This window comes from Pteropus alecto, unplaced genomic scaffold, assembly GCF_000325575.1.
Source record: "Pteropus alecto unplaced genomic scaffold, ASM32557v1 scaffold42, whole genome shotgun sequence".
Classification (NCBI taxonomy): domain Eukaryota; kingdom Metazoa; phylum Chordata; class Mammalia; order Chiroptera; family Pteropodidae; genus Pteropus; species Pteropus alecto.
In genome coordinates this window covers 591,193-610,847 of record NW_006434825.1, presented here as the reverse complement: position 1 = coordinate 610,847, position 19,655 = coordinate 591,193, and the positions used below count along the sequence as shown (strand labels likewise).

Sequence of the window (19,655 nt, the reverse complement as noted above, 5' to 3'; positions counted from 1 at the left end):
GGGCCAGCCCCTCCCAGATGGGAGGAAGAGCAGGCTCCATACAGTAGTCACATTTTTAATTTATTTGGTGGGTTGCTATGACTTGGGGGTTTCCTCAGAAAATGGCATTCCTATTAATGATTAATAAGAGGTCCCCACTGCAGTTTTTAATATTAGGTTCAGGCTTTGCATGGGGCTCCCAGCACCAGTAACATCATTGGAAAATCATTGGAAAACAATAGGATCTTCTGAAACAGAATGTTTTAAAGGTGGGATCTTACCCATGCCTTGGGTGTGAAGTGACTGTGTCACATTTATAATTAAGGTGAAGCCAGACAGGTAGGCTGTGTTCTCAGGGACCTGGGGGTACATGCTGGACGGCAGAGGCTAACTCAGGGCCGGCAGTGGCCCCCTGAGGAAGAGCCCTGGCCAGGGCGATGCCCAGTCGCTGAGGTGTGGCGGCCACAGTGTCTTAATGGCAACTGCCAGGAAGACCATCAAGAAGATTTGCACAGAGGGCTGAGGGCAGGCAGGAGGACATCTATTCGCTTCATTTTCATTCTCTAAATGTATATGCTCCCTTTGCCCAGTGGTATTTGAGGCAGTTTACAAAAATACACAGCGTGGGAAAATCTACACTAATTTATATGGAGCGATTTCCACCAGGTGTTAGAAAAAGCAAGATGCAGAGACTTAGGTACAATGTAATGCCCTTTTCGTAAAACAAAATGAGGAACGAAGCAACAAGAACAGAGGACCAGCATAAATCTCTCTACATTTTTTTTTTTTTTTTTGGATTACATATTGCCGTGGAGAAAGATCCGAACTGATATATACCAGGAGTCAGCACACTATCTGATCCACCTTCCGTTTTTCTAAATAAGGGGGTTTTATGGGGACACAGCCTCACCCATTCAGGCTACAACAGCAGAGTGTGGCCAGAAAAGCCTGGAATATTTACTATCTGGCCCTTTACAGAAAATGTTTGCTAAACCCTGATATATGTTTGGGGGGTGGAGAAGGTAGAGACGGGGACAGGGGTACTATTAGAAAAAAGCCAACATGTATAATATGGGCTAAATATATGTGCATTTTTATACTAATGTGTGTGTGAACATACATGTGTGTGCGTGTGTACGTACGTGCACAGAAAGAATCCGTGAAACAGTGGTCGCCAGCATACAAATTGTGCGGGCCGTGAGCCCATATGACGAAGTTCTCGTGCCCTTTACTCTCTTCCCTAATACTGTTCTGTACAATTCTGGTTTATCAGTGAACATGTATTATTTCAAAAACCAGGTAATCAATCTAATAGAATACTGGAAAGTCAAAAATAATAGGATCTCAGATACCTTCCAGCTTTCTAAGAATATGGGATTCTGACCAGTTTGAGAAAGGGAAGGGAAAAATACCACCTCCATGAGGTCCCAATTTCTGAAATCTCTAGGGATTTGTTTCTTTATTTCATTCTAATTAAATATACAATACCTGGATGTGTTTTCCTGCAACAATTTGAAACATTATAGATCAAGCTGAAGCTCCTCCTTGCCTCCCCATCCTCCTTCAAGCCACCTCCCCATCTAAGAAAGACAGCTGTCATCAGCCTGACACATGTCCTGCCCTCCCTCCTCTCTATGTGTCAGATTCATATATGAGCAGTACGTACATGTAAACATAATATACACATGTGCGTGTGTGTGGTTTGCTTCTACACTTAGTGTACCATGGGGATGGAATCCGTGGCAGGTCGTTTAGCTCTCCTTTGTTCTTTTGAATTGCTCTTTAGTATTATACTGTGCACGTGGGCCACAGTTTATTTAAGCATTTCTCTATTGATGGACATTTAGGCCACCTATAGTCACCCTTTGTCTCAAAGGTTAACTATCTTTAATCAGTATACTGCTAACGATTCAAGAGCCACCATATATTGAGGGCCTACAAGGTGCAGGGCATTCAGCATGAAATAATCACATTTAAACTAGTCAATAGCTGCAAGAAGAAGGTACTGCTATTATCCCCATTTACAGTTGGGGAAATGGGTTCAGAGAAGTAATATCTTTTGCCTGAGGCTGCACAGCTTTTAAGTAGCAGAACAGAAGTTCAAATGCAGATGTACCACATTCTTGGTTTACTATACTGCACATACCTTGCCTGAGCCTCCAGGAGTTGTAGGAGAGGCAAGTGAGCAAAGGGTGGTGAGCATGTAGTGTCGGTGTGCTGAGCATAGGCCTAGGAGACACCAGCTTCCTTTGAGGGCTGTAATCAGGTGGGAGGCCACACTAGGCACTGTCCATGGTATTCCATAGCAGGGGGCTGCTGGGAGAAAAGGCCTTCCTGGGGTCAGAGCCACGTGGAGTCAGGAGAGCATTCACAGATGCTGAGAGCAGGTCTGAGGCTATACCTGTGTGCACAGCTCATGATCTCTTCATTGACCATGACTCAGGACAGTGAAGTGACCCTGACTAGGAATCCTGGTTCCGACAAATGGCTTTGACCCAGAACACGTTACCGTCCCCTTCTATGTTATGATCTCCTCATCTATACAGTGGGGTTGCACCTGCGCCCTTAGACTGGACCAGCAGTGATGACCCCTGGCTGCATGCTCAAATCACCTAGGGATTTTAAATATACTTCATTTAATGTGGTGAAATATATATAACATGAAATTTCCCATATTAACCATTTTAAGTAGCATTAAATACATTCACATCGTTGTTCAACCACCACCACCATCATCTCCAGAATTTTTTCATCTTCCCAAACGGAAACTCTGTTCCCATTAAGCACTAACTCCCCATTCCCCCTCCCCCAGCTCCCGACACCCACCATCCTACCTTCTATCTCTATTGAATTTAACTACTCTATGCCCCTCATATAAGTGGAATCATGTACTATTTGTCTTTTTTGACTGGCTTTTTTCACTTAGCATGATGTCCTTAGGGTTCACTCACGTCGTAGCATATGTCAGAATTTCCTTCCTTTTCATGGCTAAATGCTACTTCATTGCATGAAATAGACCTCATCTGTTCATCCATTGGTGGATACTTGAGTTGCTTCCACCTTTTGGCTCTTGAATGATGCTGCTGTGCACATTTGTGTTTAAGTATACTTTAAAATATACTAGTGCCAAAAAAAATGTGGATACCTAGGCTCTACCCTGGCACCAACACCCACCTGACTCACTGGCCTTGGGTTGGACTCTTATTGTAATGTTGTTAAGCCCCCCAAGTTAATCTCCCCAAGTGGTTTTGGTGCATAGCCAGGATTGAGAACTCTGAAATAGTTGCTCTGGAATGAGTGCCTAGCTCAGCACCTGGCTGTAGGACTCTAGGTTGTCAGTTGGCATGATGGGGATTGCTGTTGGCTAATGTATGATCACCATAAAAGGAATGGCAGCTCCATTTGTTCTGAGCCAGAGTCTACCTCATGACCCCTCTTTGCCAAGCACCCTAAGGCAGCCCTGCACCGACATCTGCCTGAATTCTCCTGGGAGGTCCCACTGTAGCTTCCCTGGGTGACCAGGTAGCTCTTCCCAACATCACTGATGGTGCTGGTGCCCAGGTGTGCAGGTGTCCCTACACAGCCTTTCCTAAGGCAGTGAAGGACCAGGGGCTTTTTCACTCCAGTCATAGGCATGGAGGGTGGACACTAGCATTCCTACCCCCTGAGAGAGCGAGAAAGAGATGGGAGGTGGTGTCAAGTCTACCCCAGGAAGACAAAACTCAACAAATTCCAAACTGAGGGTAAACTGGGAGAGGCTGCTGAGAGCAGGGGCACCTGGGTGCTCACCTACAGTCCCAGAGGGGCCTCAGCTGCCACCATCACAAGAAAAAAGGGTTAGTAGGGCCAGCTTGCATGGCTGAAGCAGAACAGCAGAGCAGTTAGGAGCCAGGTTTCCTGGGGCCCGTCCACCCTTTGTGGCTCAGGAGTTGTATGAGATTCCTGTGGCTGCTATATGTAACAAAGTACCACAAATTGAGTGGCTTAAAACAACAGAAATTTATCATTTTGCAGTTCTGGTGCCAGAAGTCCAACATCAGGGTGTCAGCAGAGCCATGCTCCCTCCAGAGACTCTAAGAAAAGTTCTTTTTCTTGTTGCTTCAGCTTCCGGTGGCTGCTAACAAATCTTGGCCTTCCTTGGCTTGTAGATGCATCACTCCAATCTCTACCTCCATCTTACCACGGCCTTCTCTCTCTTGCACATGTGTCTTTCTTCACATGGCCTTTTTATAAGGATACCAGTGGTTGGATTCAGGGCCCACCCTAATCCAGCATGACCTCATCTTAACTCGATGGCATCTGCAAAGACCTATTTCTAAGTAAGGTCACAATCCAGATACCTGATGTTAGGACTTAGACATATCCTTTTGGGGGACATAGTACAACCCACAACACCAGCTGTGTGACTTCAGGCAATGTATTACTCTCTTGGTGCCCCCTTCTCCTGTGTATCATGGGGACAGATACACAGTGCAGACTCCCAGGCCTCCCCCAGACTCTGCCTTTTCACAACACCCCTCCCGCCCCCCACCCCAGAGGTTCCTGGGCTCAGGAATATTTGAGGAACACTGAGAGGGTCAATGATTTGGTGCAGTGCCTGGCACAGCGGAAGCACTTCATACATGTTAGTCATTTCTGATTTTCGTTCTCCTCCCTTTTACAGACACTGAGAGCCCTAAGTTGTCCATGTGCCCTAAGTTGTTCCAGTCACCACATAAAACAGTAAAGAAATATGAGGCCACAAGGAGCTCAAAGCTCAGTGAGAAAAACAGTCATATGCAATTTTTTTTAATTGCAGCCAAACAGATGCATGTGGTGACTGGATTTTCCAAGAGTGTGGCAGGCCTTAAGTGCCAGGTAGGATGTGGTACCCAGCTGAGAGCCTGACATCAAGGCCAGTTCATCTCACCACCCAGATGCACAGTTGCCCAGGCAACTAGCCAGTGCCCCAGAGATGATGAGCAGGACACTGTGCCCAAGTTCCTGCTGCTTCCTTGGAAGCAGTAAATGACTGCTGGGAAACTGCCTCTGGTGGGCATTTAGGGGGCTGAGTGCTCAGGCTCTTTCCCCTCTTTCAAACAAATTGCCCATCTCCCCAGGACCCGGCATTCTAGGCAGATGTCAGCTGAATGCCCAGCTGTAGCCAGTCTGGAACTGTGCTTTCACTGGGCAGCCAGGAAAGCAAGGCTCAACTCTCCAATTTAAAGCATTTTTCATTCGTTTCAGCAGGGGGTTGCAGCATCCATTGAGGCAGAGAATGCTCAAGTACGCCTCTCAGAGTGGCGTGGTGGTTGGGTGCTCAGGATCCAAAGCTAGACCTGGATCCCCATTTCAGCTCTGGCTCTTGCTTGCTACATGAGTTAACCTCTCTCGGCCTCAGTTTTCTTATCTGTAAAATGGGGCTAATTATACCACTCACCTCACGGAATGGTTTTAAGGATTAAGAAACTTATTTTATACAAAGTGCTTAGCATAGGGCCCAGCCAATAGACAGCCCTCCAAAAGTGATAAAAGTTACGCCCTTATGTCACTTGTCACAACCCATTATGGTTGTTCCTGGAACACGGTAAGCACTGGATGAGAGGGAGTCAGTATTGCTGCAGTTAGTGGCTTTGCTAGAGTGAATTGAACTGTGCCTTGCCTTCCAGCTGCCAGGGATGGCCAGGGCTGGGCTGTGTCTCATTTCGTGGTGTTTCCTCCACTCCCTTCCCATCTGTAGAGCCAATGCCCAGAGCAGGGGTCTCTACACTTATCTTGAAAATCCTGAGTCCTCGGAGGGTAATCATTGATTAGTCCATCTGTCAATTGTTTAGGCCAGTAGGTAACAGTTGAGTAATTGTATTGGCTAAATTAGGTCTCTGTGCAGAGGCCACCGGCAAGCTGAGGTTATGAGCTGGTCTGAGATTGATGATCAAGACCTAAGGGCCAAAAGGGCAGTTTGGGGGTTGACACATATGGGACAAAGGCCTGGGTTGTATCCGAAGGCAAAGTGATGACCTTTGATACTAAAAGGTTTTAAAGGAAGCCATTCTGGAGGACTATGGAGAAAGCCAAACATGCCTTCCCCTCTGCTGCCCAAGTGTCGAGGTCCCCGGAAACACTGGCTTGGCAGGGATGGTGAGTTACTTGGCACATGTCAGCATCACAGCCCCAGCAAGTCTTGAAGGAATGAGGATGTCAAAGGCCCCCATCTAGGAATAAGGGAAGCCAGAGAAATCACCCAACCAGTCATTTTCCCTGGCTGTGCAAGGGACATTTGGGACAGCAGCTTATATACCTGGAGGGAAAGTCAGAGAGGCTGGGCAGGTGGGCAGGGTGCCACCCACATACTGACCCTGGCAAGTAAGCATTGCCTGAGTGATGTGGAGAGGCAAGTGGAATGTTGGTGGTCCTCCGGGGGCATAGTGACAGAGAGGTCTCCAAGACTTTAGGACAGCTCAGCCCAAAAGAACTTTGTGTAGTGATGAAAATGCTATCTGCACCATCCAGTGTGGAAGCTACTAGCCACATGTGGCTATCGAGCAGCTGAAATGTGGCTAGCAGGACTGAGGCACTAAATTTTTAGTTGTATTTGATTTAAATTAAGTCAAATGTAAGTAGCCACTTGGGGCTGGTGGATTTCATGCCGGGCAGCACAGCTTTGGCACCTCCACTGGAAAGAAGTTCTAAAAGCCAGTCCGGTTCCCCACTGAATCATTTTTCTCGTCGGCTCCAGGAGTCCCCTTGCAGCCTTTCCTTTAATGACAGGTGGTGGGGAGCATGCGTGCTTGTGTGAGCCTCTGCCTCGGAGGCTGCAGCAAGTGGCAGAGCAGCAGCCTTGATCATTGGGAAGTGTACTTCTAGCACATTCTGAATCACGCTTCTCTTAGTGAAGGGCACATTCTCAGTGACAGCTCATCTCCTGTGTAGAAGCCAACAGGCCCTGCTTTCCCAGGCCAGAGAACCCAGCGTCTGTGGTTGTCTCTGCTGTGGGAGCGGTTGCCGGAGAGATGGCGGATGTTGCCCAGGTAACTTCCCCTCCCTGATAAGCAGAGGGTGAGGACTGTAATTGAGTGACTAAGCTCTTCCTCATGGGAGGCAGGAGGCTCTGTCTGCTGGCTCTTTCTCTTTCAGGAGCTGGTGGGGCTTATTGGTGGATGCCAGAAGCCCTCCTAAGTCCTGCCTGCTCTGGACCACTCAATCCCAGGGCTTGGTAGGTGATAAGAATGAGAGCTGCTGTTTCGCCAGGATTGGTGCTGGGTGCTTTATTTATATATTATCTTATGGAATAGCCACGGCAAGCCTTTGGCAGTAGTTATTCTCATCCCACGTTGCAGATGAGGAAAGTAGAGTGCAAGTAATCGACTGTAAGTTTCATGAGCACCGGGGCCTGTCTGCTTTGCTTACCTTAGTACTTAACACAGTGCTTAGCACATCATAGTTGATGGTTCCTAGTAATTTTTGTCGTATGATTGGGTGGGTGGATGGGTGATGTATGGATGGATGGTGGATGGATGGATGGGTGGCCAGATGTGTAGGTAGCTGAAAGGATGGATGAATGAGTGGGTGGGTGGATGGATAAGTAAATGAATGGTTAGGTGGATGAGGGCATGGATGGATAAAGTAAAGCTTAGAGTTGAACTGAAGTCTGTCAATGACAAAACCAGTGCGCTTAACCACTAAGCAGTCCTGCCTCTGGCTTTATATGATGCCCTTCTCTGTCTGCCTAGGTTGGGATTTTCTTTAAATACCTTAATCGAGGTATAATTTTTATACAACAAAATTCATCTATTGTAAGTGTATGACTCAATGATTTTAGTAAATTTGTAGAGTTGTGTAACCATCACTGCAATCCAGTTTTAGAATATTTCTATCATCCTCAGAGATGCCCTCTAGGCTGTTTGCAGTCTGATCCCCAGTGCCACCCACCTCCCCAGGCAATGACTGTTTCACTTTGTGTCTCTGTAAATTTGCCTTTTTATACATTTACTATAAAAGGAGTCATAGAATATGTCTTTTGCACCTGGCTTCTTTCACTTAGCATAATATTTGTGAGGTTCATCCAGATTGTACCATGTGCAAGTAGTTCCACTCTTTGTACTGCTAAATACTATTCCATTGCCTGGATAGACTGACCACATCTGACTGTTCCATTCATTGTTGATGGACACATGGATTGTTTCTACTTTGGGGCTATTTTGAATAATGCTGCTATGGACACTCATATACATGTCTTTATGTACAGTCTGTTTTTAGTTCTCTTGAGTAGGTTTCTAGGAACAGAATTGAGTAGATTTCTAGGAACAGAATTGCTGGTCATATGATAAATTCATGTTTAACATTTTAAGCAACCTGCCAAACTGTTTTCCCATGATGCTGTACTCATTTACATTCCTACCAGCAAAGTACAAGGATCCCGGTTCCACATCCTCACCAACACTTGGTATCATCTGTCTTTTTGGTTACGGTCAGCCCGGTGGATGTGAAATGGTGTCTTGTTATGGTTTGAACCTGTGTGTCCCTGATGGCTCATGATATTGAGCAGCATTATGCATTTATCACTGGGCTGGAGTTTGATCTTTTCAGCAAGGAGTTGGCAAACTTTTTCTCTATAAAGGGCCAGACAGTAAATATTTGGGGTTTCGTAGATCACATTTGATTTCTGTTGCATATATATCTTTTTTACAACCTTTAAAAAAATGTAAGACCATTCTTGGCTTCTTTGCACAAAACAAGCAGGGAGACAAATGTGAAGGCCTCTGTCACAGGAGTCCAGCAGACCATCCACGCTGGACATGGCAAGAGGTCACACGCCCTTCTGGTGAAGTGGACTTGGTGGGAGGACCATACTGCAAAGCCAAGGGCTGGACTCCTGGGAGCCTGGCAGTCAGGGTTTCAGAGGCGTCCCATCCCAGCCCCACCGTGGCTGATGAGCTCATCGGAGCTCCTGGGATGAAACCTGCTAACTTGTCACCCCAGGCAGAGTGACTGGGTCCTGGACAGGCCTCCATCTGCCTGTTGCTGCCCTGTCCCAGAGCTCAGAGCTCCTTCTGGAAGCCAGCAGCCTGCCCACATCCCATGACCACGATGTCATGGCCACATTATCCACCTGCTTTTCCCACCAGCCCCTTCCGAAGCTCCTCCACCTCCTTGGTCACCTGAACTCTGGCTTTCAGAGCCTTGTGAACTTGTCCTTGTCTTCACCCCAGGCCACCAGGCAGTCTTGACCCATTCCTTACAGTGTCTCTTGGCTAATCTGTCCTCCTCCATCATCTGAGCTGGCCCTGACCCATGTCATAGAAAGAGAGGGACCTCTGGAGTCAGCCAGCCAATTTTAACTCTTGAAATGCCCCTTTCGAGCTGCTTGGCCTTGGAAGTCCTATCCCCTCTCCAGCTGTGATAGTTTTATGCGTAAACAGGATGCTGGAGTTCTGGAGCAGAAGCTGCAGGTGTCTGGTCCTCCTAGCATTGCTCAGCTCTGAAGACCGCTCACTGTGAACACGTGTGACTGCCGGGAAGATGTGTTTTTCTGGCTGTGGGAGCACTTTGGCCTGGGCACAGGACAGCCAGAAGTCCTGGAGTATCCAGGAAGTTGGTGGATCAGTGCCACAGCTTCCTTGCTCCTTCGGTGGGTCAGCTCTAAGGCATGATTTACACTGTGTCGTAGAGTCCCCCGTGGGATTCAGCACCCATTCCCACAGTGGGTATTGTTGCCAGTAGTCCAGTCATGCTGCTTAATGATGCCCTGTTAACTTCTTGTCTTCTCTTCCCAGTCTCTTGTCCCCACCCTGCACTGTTTTGTTCTCTTGCGTCTCTCAAATAAACCATTTGCACTTAGGTCCTCATCTTAGGGTCGGCTCCCAGGAATGCTTAGCCTGTGGCAGGTCCCCGGCTCCTGGGGTTACTGTGAGGATGGAATGAGATGATGCCCACAAGTGCCCAGCACAGTGCCTGGTGCAGAGTATGTATGTGTTCATTAAATGTTAGCCCCTGTTACAATCCTTGGAACCTTCTGGTGTTGAATGCAGCCTGTGTGACTGTTGTCCTAGAGACACATCTCAAGCAAGGGCTCAGGTGCTTGAGGGATAGCTGCTGCTCTCCCCTCTCTAGGGAGGGGGCTGTGTCGGTAAGCACCTAGGCTGGGCACACCCATGAAGGAGCTGAATGAAAGCCGCATGGGGCTGGGGATGTGCAGTGGGCCCTCGGCCAGAGCCTTGCTGCCCCGGAGTCTCAGTGATATCCCAGTGTAGTGAGTGATGGACTATACCTGTGGCTTCCGACCCCAGGGCCCGGCTGTATTCAGCGAAGTTTAAATGATGGTTGACTGGAACAGTGTTCACCAATAATTAATGATGGCTATTTCTAGGTCGTGGGATTTTTGAGGTCTTTTTTCATTTATCCTTTGCTTTGTGCTTTTTAGCATGGTTTATTTCTTACAATGAGGATGCATCATTTTCACACAAAAAATGGAGTAATTGTTCTTTCAAAGGTAAATAACTTGCAGCTAATCAGAAGAGAAGGCACTTGAAGTTCAGACTGTTCAAATCGGGAACCTTCTGTGCGAAGGCATGGGTGTGCATCATCACGGTTTTCTCTGAGGCTTAATATATGGCAAGTTTCTGTGATCATTTCATAGTCATTTAAAAATTAAGCAGTTCTCTGGGTACAGAGCAAAACCACAGTGTCCGGGACTCAGAGGCGCATTCGTCTCCAGGGATGGATTGGGTTCTTGCCTCGGGAAGTTTCTCCGCTGAGTTAGATGTCGAGCACTTGGCGTTTGCGTAGACCTGGCAGTTCCGGGAAGGCAGCCTGCTGGCTCAGTGCTGGGCAGGGAGGCTCTGCTGATGGTAACTACGACTGAGGCTGATGACGGTCCCAAGGAAGCCTCAGAGAACTGGGTGGATCTTGTCATTAACGTCATGGGGTTCAGCAAATACTCATTGTCACCATCTTCCCCATCAACAGCACATTTACTATTCACTAACCACATCCTTCCCTGCCCCCCCGCCCCCCAAACTTGCCATACATTTCTTTCCATTCTTATCAGATCCAAAATGATGACAGGAAATGTTTCTGGTCTTTTCCTTTTCCCTGCCTGATGAAAACTGTGCTGTCTTCACTTCAACAGTTTGTGTCCTGTTTCCTGCTGGCCTTCTGAGAGGGCTTGTCCCTTCTAGTTCTTGATGGGGAATGGGTGAATGGGCAGAGAACAGTAAGACAGACAGACAAGCAAAGAGACAAAGGGGTAGGTCAGGGGAGAGCAAGAGGGAGAATGAATATATGTGTGTTCAGGGAGGGACAAATTAAGTTGATTTATATAAGAAAGATCTGGGATGATGAAAGGGAAATAAACTGGTGTGAGTTAACTATGTGGGTAATGGTGGCGGTGATATGGTCTGATTAGCCAGTAAGAGGCTCCAGAAAATCATGGAGTGTGAAAAGAAATGGGAGAAAGAAAATGAGGTATTCTTTGTATTGCTGTGGATTGCACATTTCATCCTTTTAAAGTTTTTCAAGAGACTAGTTAAGCACATGAGTTCCCCTTTTTGTTACTGGTAGCTATTCTATTTGAACTATGCTTTTGAATATAATTCCGTACAGAGTAGACCATATGGGTCCCCAATTTATAAAAGTTACATATTGGAAGAGGCTGCAAGGTATTTTCATGCCTAATTTACAAAAGAGAAAACTGAGGCTCTGTGAGTGAAATACTTTATAGGAAGAGCCAGGTCTGTCTGACTCCGGACTCTGCCTCCCGCTCCGCCACAGTGCCTTGCTCAGCATAATTAGTTAATTTGATGTAGACTCTGTCCCCCAAATATTTATTTTAAGGCGTTGGGTTCTAACACCACTTTGTAATTCTTACCTCAGACGTGGTCAGGGAGACTCTGGTGGCCTCAGAGGCCTGTGGGGGACCCTGACCTCCTCCTTCCTCTTTCTTTCATTCAGACTTTGGCTTAGAGATTGTGACATGTCACCTCAGCTGGCTGCCGGCATGGTGACACTAAAATTAGGTTTTCCCCATGGAGCAGTGCACTTAATGAAGGCGTTCATCCAGCTAGAAAGAGAGGCTCCCCTGCAAGCTGGGGCAGCAGTCGGGGGTGGGGTGGGGGCGGGGGCAGCTACAGAGCAGGAAGGGAGCGTTTGGCTGGGACCTCAGCCTTCCAAGGGCTCTTGTTTCCATGATGTCAGAGAGGCGGAACTAACTCTGCCTCAAATCGAGGGAGGCAGCAGCCCTAGCCCCAGTTGCTCTGCAGCTTTGGAAGTGGCGCCTGGCGCCTAAGTGAAGGAAGGTGAGAACGCATCTTCTTCACCAGGCGGAAGCTGAAGATGGCCTTATGTCTTCCTGGGGGCCATTCTGGGCTCAGTCCCTGTCTGGCTGGAGTTGAATTCCTGGCCTCCAGCCTGTCTGTCTTATTTCTTAGCTGTCTTATTCTTAGGGGTTGGGATGAGCAGAAACAGTGCTTCCAACTCAAAGCAAGTCCCTTTATGGACCCACGAATGCTTCGACTTCTATTGCATTTGAATACTGGGGGGAATAAGTTTGGCAGAAGATATTATCTGAAAGAGAAATCCTTCATTCTTTTTTAAGTCACTGGAAATTACTCTTCTGTGTTCAGGAAGCCTGGACATCTGCATATGCACCCCTGGCTTTGGGCAAGACTCTTCCTTTTTCAGGTGTCAGTTTCTTACCGGGAGAGAGTGATCCACACTGACAGTTTCTTGGGGCCTTTTACATCCCAGTGTGTCTGATTCTTCTATCTTCAGTCTTCAACATAACAATAAAACATTTGTGTCTTTTACTCTCTCACAACCAGAAAAAGATTTACAAATATAAGAAAGTTCTGAGTAACCCAAGCCGTTGGGAAGTTGTGTTGAAGGAGATCCGAACTCTGGTGGACATGGCGCTGACGTCCCCACTGCAGGATGACTCCATCAACCAAGCCCCACTGGAAATCGTCTCGAAACTGCTCTCAGAGGTAAGACGCTTTCCTCGCTCGATTTTGCACTTCACTCCTCCTCCCCCCCCACCCCGCCTTGTAAATTGTTTCCTGTTCCCTTCCCTGAGCACCAGCCCTGTACCAGAATTGATTTCACATTTGTGTAATCGCCCACTGCCCAAGGAGGTGGGCATTTCCCCCCAGCACTTCGTGGGTGTTGAGAAGGTTTGCCGCGGTGCTTCCAGCTGAGCCGTCCAGGGCTTGTGGCAGGGATGAAGGGGGAGTCGTTGCCGCCCTGCCATGTCCCATGACTGAACTGAGGATTGGAAATGGTGGGGGTGGAGGGTGAAGTGCCTGTCTTGGGCCTGAGGCTGGGCTGGTGGAGGTGATGATGGAAGCTGATTTCTTAATTCTCTAGTACGTTGCCAAGTGGGAACACATGGGGGAAGCCCCCAGGCTCCCCTTCCTTCTGGCCCCCATGGTGCTGGTGCTGGTGGTCCCAGCCAGTCTCCGTCTTCCCCCAGCACTGACCCGCCTCGGCTCCGACGGCCCAGGCAATAGGGCTCTCTGCCTTAATTGCCCACCCAATACCTTAATTGCCCACTACAAAACCTTACTATAGTAAAGTATTACTACAGCAGTACTTTAACTTGCACAGGATATTTTAAATTGGGAGATTCCACAACAAAGTGGGAATTTCCAAATTCTCTTTAAAAACAGTCAAAATCCAGCAGCAGTTTGCAGCTGGCGCTGCTTAGTACAACCCACTTGAGCCGTCTGCTTTGCCAGGTGGCCACATACTTTGAGTGTGCTGTGTGCCAGGTGCCATTCTGGGTGTTTGAATGGGAACAAGTCCCTGCCCTCCTGGAGCTTACATTCTGGCAGAGGAGACAGACAAGTGAGACATAATCAGTGAGTCAGTCATGCTGGTCCTTAGAAGGCGAGGATGCTAGGAAACACACTTCTGTTTACTCTTTTTTTTTATTCTAAGTACTTTACAAATATTAACATGCCTCTTGTTTATTTGTCTGCCTGGCCCCCTGGAGACACTGGAGTTAATGACTCCTGATTTAAACTGCTTCTGTCCCCTCTTTTCAGTCCCTCTTCCCTGGGGGGTGGTCCCTGCTCTTCTGACACCCTGGTTCCCTGGGTAGCTCGTACACACCCCTGGTGACTCCCGAACAAGCTCCCTGCTGCCTAGACCTGGCCCTCTCCCTGCAGGCCCAGACTGGTCACTGCCTGTTTGTTCAGGAAACTGTCCCAAGCCCTCTGGGTCTGCTGACTAGAGAGGGTCCCTCGCCCTGGGAGGAAGTAGGTGCAAGAGGTAGAAAGTGGGCTGCAGCGACGGTCACAAGCAGAAGAACAGAAGACGTGTCCTCCAGTGGGAGGGCAGCTATGTTCCACAGAGTGGTAAAGACTCAAGCTCTGAAAAGAATGACAGTCAAGGTCAGAGATTTAAGGCCGAGAGCTCTATGCCCAACCTCAAGTCCAGGCTTCCTACCTCAAGCAGCAGAAGGTGTCTGGTAGGTAGGCCAGGGGCTGGCTTCTCATCTGGAGAAGGCAGCTTACGTTCAGTAAGCACCTGCTATGTGCCAGGCCGACGCCAGGTGCCATGCACACAGCATCTCATTTAATACTCCTATTCACCCCGAGAGATGGGCCTTGCTGTCTCCATTTCACAGATAAGGAAACTGAGGCCCAGAGATGCCAACTTGCCAAGTAAGCAGTGGGGCTGGAAATTCCACCTCAGGGCTGCCTAGTGCTTACTGCACAACCACATTGCCTACCATCATTAAGTCAGGCCCTTCATCAGGACCGTGGTGGAAGTGGCAGTTGCCAGCCTCTGGTGGGATTTCCTTTCCATCTCAGATATGTTTCACGTGACCACATACCTTGGGCCTTTGCATTACTTTTTGAGCTTTAAATCAACTATCTCAAAGTCAGCTGATCTTTTAAGTGCTAGATCGGAGAGACAAAGGCATTTAAAGAAAAAAAAAAACAGAAGTTGCATTTGATATGCATCTCCTGTGTGTTGGGCAGGGGTTAGTATTATTCACCCTGTTTTACTGATAAGTGCTGCTACTGGCAAGGGACAGAGCTGGGACTGCAGCCCAGGCAGTACTACCTCCAGTAAGGCTTACCGTCTCTGAATGACATAACACTTTTTTGAGCACGCTCTCTGTGACCGATCACTTTGGCAGGCATTAGAGCCAATCTTTCACATTTCTTCCAGAGCCCTGCAAGCTAAGTATTAAATGTATGGAAGAATCAGCAGAGGTCTGAGAGGTTAAGTTGTCTGCCCCGGGTCACTTGGAGAAGTGGTAGGTAGGCCAGGAGAGGACTTACACCCAGGTCTGCCTCCTTGCGAAGCTCATGATCTTAAGCATAGCAGTAACTTGAATCTGAATTGGTAGAGACTTTTTAGTGAGGGGGAGACCCACTTGTGTAGGACAGTGGTTAAGATCAGGAATGTGTAGTCAGAAAGACCTAGTTCCACCCTCAGGAGCTAACTGGCCTTGGACAGGCTCCTGAACCTATCAGTGCCCAGTCTCCATCCATGAGTGGGGGCTAAGATTAGCACCCATTTCACAAAATTGAGGATCAATACTCTAATACATAAGCAGTGCCTGGCACTGTGCTTCACACATAGGGAGCCTTTGATAAATGGTCAGTTTTATCATCCTGGGAGATATTTATTATCTTGACCTTAAGCACCTTCAGCTACATGTCCAGAGGGGATTGGCTAGAAACACAAACAAATCCTTCCTCCTCCTGGCCCTTTTTTGTTTAGAATATATGAGGCTAAGTTCTTTGTTCTCTTTCCTCAAGTTGTTTTTGAGGCCTCCTGCTAAGAGATTCCAGGGGTCACCTAGGCGACCAGAAGGTGGGCAGGATCCTGAGGGAGGGAAGAGGAAGAAGGGGCCCTTAGGTGGCAAAACAGTTCTGAGGAAGAACCATCTGTCCACCAGCCAAGCAAAGCCAGTGTCCCTGACCTCCTGGGCCTTTGTTGAGTTGATCGTGTGGAATGGCCACTCAGCTTGGGGTTCACGTGCCCCCTCTAATGCAGTGGCTCTTAGTGAGTGTTCTCCACCTGGGGTTGAAAATGGCCTTGGTGGAGAGACATTTCCCTGCAGAGTGGCATGGGCTGCTACGAGTGACTGGGACAAAGGAACCAGTATCTGTGCTTGCTGAAGGCTCTTCCTGGAAAGGTACACAGGTGTGGTGCAGGTTGGGCTGGTCCCATTGCAGCCTGAAGATGCAACTGCCACTTGTGTGGGTCGAGCGCTATAGCTCAGAGGCTTTGGAATCAGGACAGATGGGTCAAATCCCCACTCCACCAACTATTAGCTGTGTTTCCAGGTGAGCTACTGCACCTCTTTGAGTCTCAGGTAACTCATTTGTCGATGGGATAGTAGGAAATAGTAGGAGAACCATCATGAGAAAGAGAAATGGGTGAGATGAGTATTACAAAGCTCTGACACCATGCCTGAGGCATCGTGAACCTCAGCAGTCATGTCGAAAGACCAAAGCCAGGCTTTCATCTACCCTGAGCTGAAAAATGATGGATGTTTAATAATCTGCCATAAATGGGCTGCTCAGACTCCAACATCCACAAAAAAGAAACAGGCATTGTAATCCAAAAATACATCCTCCCGAATGTTCCTGGATTCTAGCATCGCAGGTCAGGCTGTCTCCATGGGAACCCGGAGACTCGTGGAGTGCAGACACTGACCCTGGTTCTGTGTCCACCATCATCCCTTGGGCAGCCAGACAAAAGCAGATTCACAGCTCACTAGCTTTTCTTTCACTTTAGCTGGTGTAAACACATTAGATACCCTGCTGCTCCTTAAACCTGTCCAGGTGGTATTTGCCGTGGGGCTCTTTCTAGAACGCAGGAACAATTGATCTTGCCAATTCACTGCCAGTGAGGAGGTGCCTAACGAGCAGCAAACGTGGCTCTGTCGGGAAATATGAGTTGATACCAAAGAGAGCCCATGTCCACCAAGACAAACAGAGCAGAACACACCACGAAACTAGTGAAAAAGGCAATAGTGGCTGTTTCTGAGTTTTCCCATGATCTTATTTATCACGTATTCATCCCTTTCCTCATTTGCACACTCACAGGTTGATAGTACAGATACCAATTGTATAAGAAAATTCCAAATTGGGGTGTGTTGGGGGGGGACCTAAGAACTAAACAAGTTTAATCCATTCAACTTAATATTATTTTTGAAAGTTGACTGTTAAAATTTGAATTTAGCTAAAAATCTTGGGCCAACTCAGAGAACATCAGTGTTCCCTGGGAACCTAGTTTGAGAACTGCTGAGATAATACACATGCCACTCCTAAAAGGCTGCCTGGCACAGAGTCAAGACTTAAAAGTCTGTTCGTTACATGTTTATTGTGAACCTCCCTTCTGGCTTCCAAGTGGCATCGCTACAACAGGGCCAACCACAGGTTAGCCCTATCCACATATCTTCATGGCAGCCTAAAGAGGATCCCATTTACAGAATAAGAAACCGAGTCTCACCAAGAAGTGATCTGTCCAAGGTCACATAACGCACGAACGGCAAAACAGGGACTCGGAACACAACTCCCCCTGCCCCAAAGCTGTACTTTTCCCCTACCTTGACCGTGCCTTTGAGGGTCTTCTGATTGTTTAATAAAAAATGACAACAGCGCTTTGTCTCAGAGGCTGAAAGCATTATGAAACTGTGGACCTTTGAGATACAAATGTTTGTTTCCATTTTATTAATGTATTTTTTGTTTTGTTTTGTTTTCTTCCTGCTTTCTGTGTTCAATCGTTTAGAACACAAACTTGACGACCCAGGAGCATGAAAACATCATTGTGGTGAGTCTCTCATGATCTCTCTCCCTCTGCCTGCCTCCCAGTGCCCACAGTTCTTCCCCAGTTTGAGTTAATTCTGGAGGCACCAGTGTAATCCACTAGCTTAGCAACCTTGCTCAGTTTTGTCTTTTCTATCAAGCCAGACATATCTCCCTCGTGCTTTTGCATATTTCAGAGCCCCAGTTGATCTGGGGTAGGGGGCAGGGGAGGAATGTAATAATCTGTCTTTGAGGTTTGTAGCAAATGTGTCTTAATCGCCTCCTCCGTCCTGAGTGGCTGAGGGAGTTGAAGGGAGGAGATGGCAGAGACCATATGATTTATTCAGAGGCATAACCCTATTAGTGGAAAGGTAAACGTTCTCTTTCTTGCCCTAGGCTCTATCTCCTAATTAATCTACAAATAGAATCTGGACTTAATTCCCTCTGATACGTAACGTGAGGTAATATTTTCTGAAACTTAGCTATGATGTGAATCTCTTTGGGGTAAAATATCTTCCTGGGTGATTTTAAGCTATGAAATGTTACTTTCGCTGGAGAGAAAAAGTAATGAAGTTGCACCTACCGGATGCCACGCACTGTGCTGGGTATTCGAACTCACAGATAACTAAGACCGAGCTGCTCCCAAGGAGTCCATCATCTACTGCACGAAGACAGATGAGATCACGTAGAGAATGGAGTGATAAACTCACCTGGGAAAGAAGCCCGAGAGCTTCCTGGAGGCAGTGATGTCTGAGCTAGGTTTTGAAGGATCAATAGGAGTTTGCCAAGTGGCAAAACAGAGTAAAGGCATTCCAGAGAGAGGAGACAACATGCACAGAGATTTAAAACAGTGTGGTCTATTCTGGAAGCTTTAGCATCGCTGGAACATAAAGCATAAGGAAATGGGAAGCAGGGAGGCAGAACTTGAAATGGAAGTAAGAGGCAGAGGCTTGTGTACCTGGGAAAGGACCAGGAACACCTGCCCAGGAGGTCCCACAGCTGTAGCCTTTGCAACAAGAGCAACATCCCAGACAGCATGTCCCTCTGAGCTGAATTAGGGCTTTAGCGGCCCACCCACTTGGCCCTGGCAAAGCCAGTCTAGAGAAACCCTCCTTGCCCCAGCTGGCTCCTTTGGGCACTCGGCCTTTTATTGCAGAGAGTAAAGGCAGCAGCTTCTTTGGAGCCTCAACTATAGTGTCTGGCACATGTAGGTACTCAGCGAGTTTTCACTAAAAATAGAGGTTTTTCCCATGCTCCAGCCTGACCACCCATTGTCATCTCTGGCCAGAACAGGGGGACCACCAACCTGGCACCCCCCAATCACCTACCACTACCTTTCTCTGGTATACTATTAATAAATCGATTTCACCAATGTTTGTTATCATGTGAGTACAAGTATGTGCCAGACACTGGTCTCTGTTCACAGACATAAAGCCACCGTGAGGGCTTTACTGGGAGCTGGGAGAGCCTGACAGGTCAACAGATAATCAGGAAATTACATGGTCGGGGTCGAGAATTGTTCAGGGTGATAGAGGAGCGCAGAGGATAGACACCTAACCTCCTCTCTTGGGGAGGTGCTGGGAGGAAGATGACAGAGGGCTTCCAGGAGGAGGTGAGCAAACTGAGTCTTAAAGGATGGATAAGCGTGCTCCTGGGAAAGGCAGCCCAGACAGGGAGCCTAGCACATGCAAAGGCAAAGGGGTAGGACTCTGGCTGGTGGGGAAGCAGGCTGGAACGTGGGTGGGATTGACCAGGGAAGGGATTGACATCTTTCTCTCCCTGCTGGCAACACCTGTGGATCCACTGTGCACCTTGACCCTGGAAGGGGTAGGACAAGGGTTTTGGACTTAGGATGAGCCTGGGAAAGGAATTTTGGTCCGAGAAATCCAGGCTGCGTTTATCCAGCTAATTTGGCTGGGAAGACCCCTT

At 47.8% G+C, this 19,655-nt stretch overlaps 1 protein-coding gene across 3 annotated transcripts in view; it reads left to right on the top strand.

The window, feature by feature from the left end:
• CMIP (c-Maf inducing protein) overlaps nt 1-19,655 on the top strand; it is a 233,515-nt gene that overhangs the window by 169,207 nt on the left and 44,653 nt on the right. For all 3 annotated transcript variants that reach the window (XM_006909847.3, XM_025045328.1, XM_025045327.1), the window contains exons 4-5: nt 12,777-12,938; nt 17,710-17,751. In XM_006909847.3, the coding sequence (XP_006909909.2) occupies nt 12,777-12,938; nt 17,710-17,751 (204 nt within the window). The remainder of the gene's footprint in view (nt 1-12,776; nt 12,939-17,709; nt 17,752-19,655) is intronic.